This window comes from Macaca fascicularis, chromosome 19, assembly GCF_037993035.2.
Source record: "Macaca fascicularis isolate 582-1 chromosome 19, T2T-MFA8v1.1".
Taxonomy (NCBI): Eukaryota; Metazoa; Chordata; class Mammalia; order Primates; family Cercopithecidae; genus Macaca; species Macaca fascicularis.
This window is the reverse complement of record NC_088393.1, coordinates 63,943,829-63,953,038: the sequence shown is the minus strand read 5'-3', so window position 1 is coordinate 63,953,038 and position 9,210 is coordinate 63,943,829. Positions and strand designations below refer to the sequence as shown.

General features: G+C 42.3%; 1 protein-coding gene across 1 annotated transcript in view; it reads right to left on the bottom strand.

The window, feature by feature from the left end:
- Positions 1–2,949: 2,949 nt before the first annotated feature.
- NLRP8 (NLR family pyrin domain containing 8) overlaps positions 2,950–9,210 on the bottom strand; it is a 40,976-nt gene continuing 34,715 nt past the window's right edge. Inside the window, exons 9-10 of the mRNA XM_074024835.1 lie at positions 4,947–5,117; positions 2,950–3,442 (exon numbers count right to left, since the gene is read on the bottom strand). Of these exons, the coding sequence (XP_073880936.1) occupies positions 3,343–3,442; positions 4,947–5,117 (271 nt within the window). The 3' untranslated portion in view covers positions 2,950–3,342. The remainder of the gene's footprint in view (positions 3,443–4,946; positions 5,118–9,210) is intronic.

Genomic DNA, 9,210 nt, shown 5'->3' with positions numbered 1-9,210 from the left:
GTTGTGTGTAGGATCTTATTAAATTCACTTTTTGTTATTTTTTAATCCCCCGGGTTTACCAGGCTTATCAGTTCTTGTTCTACATATGCAATCATATTGTTTGTGAAAAATGACAGCTTTATTTCCATCTTTATAATGTTGTATTTATTATTCCTCTTATTGCCTTGTTACACTGACTAGGACCTCCAGTACGAAGTTAAATAAAAGTTGTGACAGTGGCTGGTTCCTTTTCTTTCTGTCTCACTGTTATGTTAGGGAAAGAATTTTCACTACTCTCCAATAAACATGTCAGCAGTAATTTTTTAGAAGCCCTTCCTCAAATTAAATAAGTCACCATCGGTTCCAAGTTTGCTAAGTGTTGTTTAAAAATCATAAATTGATGTTGAATTTTATCAACTTTTTTTTTTTTTTTTTTTGCGTCTACTAGGTTGGTCTTCCTGAATCTGAAATAGTTCCTGCCGACTTTGTGTTCTTGTTCTTTTATGTCACTGAGGCCCTGTCATGTTTATCTCAGCACATTCTATCCGCAGGCACGTGATATCCATTTGTCTTCTTATTGGTTATGTTAACTTTGAGCACTTGGCTAAGGCACCATCTGCCCTGTTTTCCCACTACTCTTACTTTGTAATTCACATGTAGTTTCTGGGGAGAACCTTAAAGACTCGTGAGTACACTGAGTCTCCATCTACTGGTTTCAGCACCTCCTGATGGTTTCTCTAATGCCACCTTTCTTTCTTTCTTTCTTTCTTTCTTTCTTTCTTTCTTTCTTTCTTTCTTTCTTTCTTTCTTTCTTTTCTTTTCTTTCTTTCTTTCTTTCTTTTTTCTTTCTTTCTTTTCTTTCTTTCTTTTCTTTCTTTTCTTTTTCTTTCTTTCTTTCTCTTTCTCTCTTTCTCTCTTTCTCTCTTTCCTTCCTTCCTTCTTTCTTTCTTTCCCTTCCTTCCTTCCTTCCTTCCTTCCTTCCTTCCTCCCTCCCTCCCTCCTTTCTTTCTTTCTTTTTTTGAGATGAGGTCTCACTGTATTGCCCAGGCTGGAGTGCAGTGGTACAATCTTGGCTCACTGCATCCTCCACCTCCCGGGTTCCAGTGATTCTCCTGCCTCAGCCTCCAGAGTAGCTGGGACTACAGGCATGTGCCACCATGCCTAATTTTTGTATTTTTAGTGGAGACAGGGTTTCACCATGTTTGCCAGGCTGGTCTCGAACTTCTGACCTCAGGTGATCCACCTGCCTCAGCCTCCCAAAGTGCTGGGATTACAGGCATGAGCTGCTGCGCCTGGCCTACTTTCAAAATATTCTTTTTCCTTTGCAATAAATTGTCCTATGCTGCACCTCCTTTGCTGTGTGTCTATTGTTTAAATTCTTTTAAACGAAGACAAGAACTGAGGTCTCATAACTGCCATCCACATTTCTACCATTGTTTAGTTTGATGATTAAATTATTCCAGATTTGGCCAGTGAGAACTCATTCAATCAGGCTCCTTGTTCCTATTGCTATGTCCCCATTATTATTATTATTTTTCAGAGACAGGGTCTCTCTCTGTTGCCCAGGCTGGAGTGCAGTGATGCATCATGGCCCACTGCCGCCTTGAACCTCTGGGCTCGAGTGATTGTCCCACGTCAGCCTCCCAAATACCTGGGATCACAGGCATGCACCATCAGGCCCAGCTGATTTGTAAAACATTTTTAATGTAGATGGGGTCTCCCTGTGTTGCCCAGGCTGGTCGCTAACTCTTGGGCTCAAGCAGCCCTCCACCTTAACCTCCTACAGTGCTGAGAGCACAGGTGCGAACCACTGGCCTGGCCCCCATGGTTCTCTGAGCATTGTCTTACTTCTGACACAAGATGTTCCAGACCCATTCTGTACATTCCCAGCACCAACTGTGGAGTCAGCTCTTTCTCTGAAGATTCTTGGTTCCTTTAATGAGAAACAGTACTTAGAAAACAATACCTGAGTACCAGTGTGCTGTTTCTATGATACCATTGTTTCTACACTTAGGTTTCTTTTTCATGGCTGAATAGTACTCCATTGTGTATAAGTATCATGTTTTCTTCATCCACTCATCTGTTGATGGACTCTTAGGTTGCTTCCAAACCTTGGCTATTGTGAACAGGGCTGCAATAAACATGGAACTGCAGATATCTCTCTGATTTACTGATTTATTTGGGGTATATACCTAGCAGTGGGATTGCTGGGGTTGAGGTTGAGGACCCCAACTCCTCTGGCTTTTGAAATAAAATTTCTTCAGAATTAAGAAACCAACCTGGGCCTGGCACAGTGGCTCACGCCTGTAATCCCAGCACTTTGGGAGGCCAAGGGGGGGGCAGATCACGAGGTCAAGAGATCCAGACCATTCTGACCAACATGCTGAAACCCCGTCTCTACTAAAAATACAAAAACATTAGCTGGGCATGGTGGTGCATGCCTGTAGGCCCAGCTACTCAGGAGGCTGAGGCAGGAGAATCGCTTGAACCCAGGAGATGGAGGTTGCAGTGAGCTGAGATGGTGCCACTGCACTCCAGCCTGGCCACAGAGTGAGACTGTCTCAAAAAAATAAAACAATAAATAAATAAAAATAAATAAATAAAATAAAATAAAAAGAAAAGAAAGAAACCAACCTGAATGATACCTGATTGTTACATTGTAAAAAGATGGCTGTTTCAGAAGGGAAGAAAAAAAAAATTGTGATTGCTTTCTAGATCTTTGAGCTCTAAATGGTGCCATAACAAATTTAAGAGTATAGTAGTTAGTTAGGACCTTAAAAAGTTAAGAGTTACACTTCATTTTTAGAGCTCCTTAAACACGAGGTGGTTTCCTTTTTCCAGTACTTGCTACATTTATTATCTTCCTTAGAAGTTCCTTGTGCACACTTTCCCCAGACAAGCAAAGGAACAGGTTTCTTCCTTAACAGTTGATGGACCAGTCTACCGGTAAATAAATCACACTCTAAAAAATTTCCAATTGCATTCATGCATATTTTTAATTAAAATTTTCTAATACCCTTGAAGATATGAAGACATAGCTCCAAGAGGAGATGTTTACATGACATATTCAAAGACATTTTGGTAGCCAGGAGTAGATGTGGGTTGAACTCGCCTTATCTTGGTGCCCCAGTACAGTGACTAATCTATGTGTTAACACATGACACTCCGTAACATTGATGGGGTTATTTGGAGGTCATGCCCTACACCAGTTCCCAGAATGAATGGAGCCATTCCAGACTCAGGACAGCCCACAAAATAGGCAACTGTTTCCCAATTTCTCATTAGGAAAAAAATACCCAGAGGACCACCAGATCCGTCGCCAGAGGGTCCAGGTCGATTCATCCCTATTGCTTCACCATAGCGCTAAGAATTCCAGTCCTGTATTATCTTCAGGAAGTCCCTTCCCACTGGAGGGCCCTCCAGTCTTGCCAGCATATCCACTTCGTTACTGTCTTTCTTCTCCCTGGGAAGGATAAAAACAAGGTTTTGTTTTCTTACATTTGGTTTTCCTTTGCAGCCCTGAAACAAGGAGGCAAAACCTCTAGAACAGAAATTTACCACCTAGGAGACCACCCTGGCCCCATGCAGTTGGTCAAAATGAATAGGGGTGCTCTCGGGAGCTCAGGAATGAATTTGAAGTGCCTTGGGGTTCAACTAAGACAGCCTCAATGATCCCTCCTCCTGTAAATCACACCCTTGGATCGCTCCCTCTCTCACTGGACCAGGGCTAGACTGTGTGGCCAATAGAACAAGGCAGATGTGATGGGATGTCACTTTCAAGATTAAGTAATAAAAGACTGTGACTCTGTTTTGGGCTGTCAGTCATCTCTCTGTGCCACTGTCTCCCTCTGCCTCTGCCTCTCTCTGCCTCTCGTTCTGGAGGAAGCCAGCTGCAATGTCATGAGCAACTCCCTGGAGAACAACTGAGGCCCCACAGTGCACAGCCACACAAGTGAGCCTGGAAGCAGATTCAACAGCCGTCATCAAACCCTAGCCAATGGCTCAACTGAGACCTCAGGAGATACCACGAGCTAGAACCACCCAGTCATATCGCTGTCCTATTTCTGACCCTCAGAAATTGTGTAAGACAATACGCCTTTATATTGCTTTAAGTTACTAAACGTTGAGGTAACTCGTTGCATAGCAATAGATGACTAATACACCAGGAAAATTGTAGCCTTCACCTGGAACCCACCACTGGTTGAGAACATGTGTTAGGCACTGTGCTAAGTGCCGTGTGTGTGTATGTGTGACTTTTCTTTCAGTCATCATTAAATCTCCATGGGGAAAGACACCATTTCAGTTTTATAGATGAGCAAATCAAGGCGCAGAAAGATTGACTTTTTCACTGCTCCGTAGCTGGTAAGTGGCAACATCAAACTCAGTTGTTCAGGAAGAAAAGGTGAAGAAATGAAGAAAAGAGAAGATAAAGACAAGAAAGAAGATATCAGACAGGTGAATCCCAGTTAACAGTTCCTTTAGGTAAAAGTGGGAGTTGGGGGTTTGAACAGCTACGCGGAGGGAACTATAAATCCCCAGGAAACAAAAGCAGAATGGTAGCAACATGGGAAACAATCGCATTCCAGGTCCACCATCTCACTTTCCATTTTTAGAGTCGGGGTCTCACTCTGTTGCCCAGGCTGCAGCGCAGTGGTGTGATCACAGCTCACGCAGCCTCAACCTCCTGGGCCTAAGTGACCCTCTCACCTCAGCCTAATGAGTAGCTAGGACTACAGGCATGCACCACCATGCCTAGCTAATTTTTGTATTTTTTAGTAGAAGATAGGGTTTTGCCATGTTGCCCAGGCTGGTCTGAACTCCAGACTCAAGCGATCTGCCTGTCTCAGTCTCCCAGAGTGCTGGGATTAGAGGCATGCACCACCACACCCAGCCCAGCATCTCATTTTTTTTACAAGGAGCTTCTCCTGGGTGATTGGTTTTGCACAGGGAACCCAGTGGAGACTTACAAAATGACCTCCTCTCTCTTCTTTTGACTTGAGAAGGCCTCACACAAGGTCAGAATACCATCAACTTCGATCACATTCTTGCTCAAGTCCAGATGTCTCAGATGTTGGTTTTTACAGAGCATGGAAGCTATGGCCTGGCAGCAGATAGAGGTGAACAGGCAGTTTTCCAGCCTGTGACACAGAAACAGACAGCAGAGAAGTCATCATGACTCATCTGAGAGCTCAGCTGGCGTGACGGCTTACAGCCGAAAAATCACACTAACAGGAATGCGTGATATTGTTTCAACCATGTCTCAAAGAGGTGCCGTGTGTCATCAATACAATGCCGGCCCATGAGAGTCCTTGAACAAAGAGTGAAATTCATGGATTATTAGATTAATGGGTTAATGGGTTATTATGGGAGTGGGATGGGTGACTTTATAAAGAGGGAAAGAGATCTGAGCCCATATACAACATGCCCAGTGACTCACTAGTGACCCTGCAGAGAGTCCGCACCAGCACTAAGGCTCTCACCAGATGCAGCCCCTCCACCTTGGACTTCTCAGCCTCCATATCCCTTTGTTTATAAGTCATGCAGTTTCAGGTATTCTGTTATAAGCAAGAGAACACAGACTAAGATGGATAGGGTCCATGAATTTTATACTGAGCCAAGTTACTGCTCATGGCCGAAAATAGATTAAAAAAATAATGTCATACAAGCAAAGACTTAGAAAATACTGCATAAACACTTTCAGGTATAGAAAGTTCTTTTCTACCTGAAAATATATTTCACTCAATCTAAGAGATAAATCAACATTTAAAACCCAAACTAGATTTGAGGAGTCAAAGAATCATGACTGGCAGTGATTCATACTGAATTTAATTTGAGAAGCAAATCATCAACAAAAATGAACACCATTATCCAAACTAATCCTAGAAATGAAAGGTGTACTATAAGACAATAATTTAAACGAGCTAGATTAAATACCAAGATTATACTAATGGCGAGCAAAAAATTTGGATTGAAAGAGGCAAAATTAGTTTCATTTTCTGATCATGAGAGATGTTTACAAATCTTTTGCAAATACTAAAGGTAACCAAAGAATTAAAAAGAGAATGAATGCTTTTATATCACTGGCTGGTATACATGTTAGCAAAGAGACCATAAAAAACAGGGAAATATATACATTATATATTTTCATATATAAATATATTAATGTAATTAATATAAATATTTTAAATATATATATAAATATATATTTATATAATATAAATTATGTATATATAAATATATAACATATAATATATAAGTATATAATATATGAGAGAGGTTCCAAGATGGCTGAATAGGAACAGCTCCAGTCTGCAGCTCCCAGCGTGAGCGACGCAGAAGACGGGTGATTTCAGGATTTCCAACTGAGTACTGGGTTCATCTCACTAAGGCTTGTCAGACAGTGGGTGTAGCCCACAGAGCAGGGTGGGGCATTGCCTCACCTGGGAAGCACAAGGGGTCAGGGAATTCCCTTTCCTAGCAAAGGGAAGCCATAACAGACGGTACCTGGAAAATCAGAATACTCCCACCCTAACACTGCACTTTTCCAGTGGTCTTAGCAAGCGGCACACCGGGAGATTATATCCCGCGCTTGGCTTGGAGGGTCCCATACCCATGGAGCCTCACTCATTCCTAGCACAGCAGTCTGAGATCGAACTATAAGGCAGCAGTGAGGCTGAGGGAGGGGCGCCCACCATTGCTGAGGCTTGAGTAGGTAAACAAAGCAGCTGGGAAGCTCAAATTGGGTGGAGCCCACAGCAGCTCAAGGAGGCCTGCCTGCCTCTGTAGACTCCACCTCTGGGGGCAGGGCATAGCTGAACAAAAGGCAGCAGAAACTCCTTCAGACTTAAACGTCCCCGTCTGACAGCTTTGAAGAGAGTTGTGGTTCTCCCAGCACGGAGTTTGAGATCTGAGAATGGACAGACTCCCTCTTCAAGTGGGTCCCTGACCCCCAAGTAGCCTAACTGGGAGACACCTCCCAGTAGGGGCCAACTGACACCTCATACAGCCGGGTGCCCCTCTGAGACGAAGCTTCCAGAGGAAGGATCAGGTAGCAACATCTGCCGTTCTGCAATATTTGCTGTTCTGCAGCCTCTGCTGGTGATACCCAGGCAAACAGGGTCTGGAGTGCACCTCCAGCAAACTCCAACAGACCTGCAGCTGAGGGTCCTGACTGTTAGAAGGAAAACTAACAAATGGAAAGGACATCCACACCAAAACCCCATCTGTACATCACCATCATCAAACACCAAAGGTAGATAAAACCACAAAGTTGAGGAGAAACCAAAGCAGAAAAGCTGAAAATTTTAAAAATCAGAGCACCTCTTCTCCTCCAAAGGAACACAGCTTCTCACCAGCAATGGAACAAAGCTGGATAGAAAATGACTTCGACGAGTTGAGAGAAGAAGGCTTCAGACAATTGGTAATAACAAATTTCTCTGAGCTAAAGGAGGATATTCAAACCCATCACAAAGAAGCTAAAAACCTTGAGAAAAGATTAGACGAATGACTAACTAGAATAAACAGTGTAGAGAAGTCCTTAAATGACCTGATGGAGCTGAAAACCATGGCACAAGAATTACATGATGCATGCACAAGCTTCAGTAGCCGAGTCGATCAAGTGGAAGAAAGGGTATCAGTGATTGAAGATCAAATGAATGAAAAGAAGGGAGATGAGAAGTTTAGAGAAAAAAGAGTAAAAAGAAATGAACAAAGCCTTCAAGAAATATGGGACTACGTAAAAAGACCAAATCTATGTCTGATTGGTGTACCTGAAAGTGACAGGGAGAATGGAACCAAGCTGGAAAACACTTCTCAGGATATTACCCAGGAGAACTTCCCCAACCTAGTGAGGCAGACAAACATTCAAATTCAGGAAATACAGGAATGCCACAAAGATACTCCTCAAGAAGAGCAACTTCAAGACACATAATTGTCAGATTCACCAAAGTTGAAATGAAGGAGAAAATGTTAAGGGCAACCAGAGAGAAAGGTCGGGTTACCTGTAAAGGGAATCCCATCAGACTAACAGCGGATCTCTCAGCAGAAACTCTACAAGCCAGAAGAGAGTGGGGGCCAATATTCAACATTCTTAAAGAAAAGAATTTGCAACCCAGAATTTCATATCCAGCCAAACTAAGCTTGATAAGTGAAGGAGAAATAAAATCCTTTACAGACGAACAAATGCTGAGAGATTTTGTCACCCCCAAGCCTGCCTTACAAGAGCTCCTGAAGGAAGCACTAAACATGGAAAGGAACAACCAGTATCAGCCACTGCAAAAACATGCCAAATTGTAAAGACCATCAATGTTAGGAAGAAACTGCATCAACTAATGAGCAAAATAAGCAGCTAATATCATAATGACAGGATCAAATTCATACATAACAGTATTAACCTTAAATGTAAATGGGCTAAATGCTCCAATTAAAATACACAGACTGGCAAATTGGATAAAGAGTCAGGACTCATCAGTGTGCTGTATTCAGGAGACCCATCTCATGTGCAGACACACATAGGCTCAAAATAAAGGGATGGAGGAAGATCTACCAAGCAAATGGAAAACAAAAAAGGCAGGGATTGCAATCCTAGTCTCTGATAGAACAGACTTTAAACCAACAAAGATCAAAAGAGACCAAGAAGGCCATTACATAATGGTAAAGGGAACAATTCAACAAGAAGAGCTAACTATCCTAAATATATATGCACCCAATACAGGAGCACCCAGATTCATAAAGAAAGTCCTTAGAGACCTACAAAGAGACTTAGACTTCCACAAAATAATAATGAGAGATTTTAGCACCCCACTGTCAACATTAGACAGATCAACGAGACAGAAAGTTAACAAGGATATCCAGGAATTAAACTCAGTTCTGCACCAAGCGGACCTAATAGACATCTTCAGAACTCTCCACCCCAAATCAACAGAATATACGTTCTTCTCAGCAGCACATCACACTTATTCCAAAATTGACCACATAGTTGGAAGTAAAGCACTCCTCAGCAAATGTAAAAGAACAGAAATTGTAACAAACTGTCTCTCAGACCACAGTGCAATCAAACTAGAACTCAGTATTAAGAAACTCACTCAAAACCGCTCAACTACATGGAAACTGAACAACCTGCTCCTGAATGACTACTGGGTACATAACAAAATAAAGGCAGAAATAAAGATGTTCTTTGAAACCAATGAGAATGAAGACACAACATACCAGAATCTCTGGGACACTTTTAAA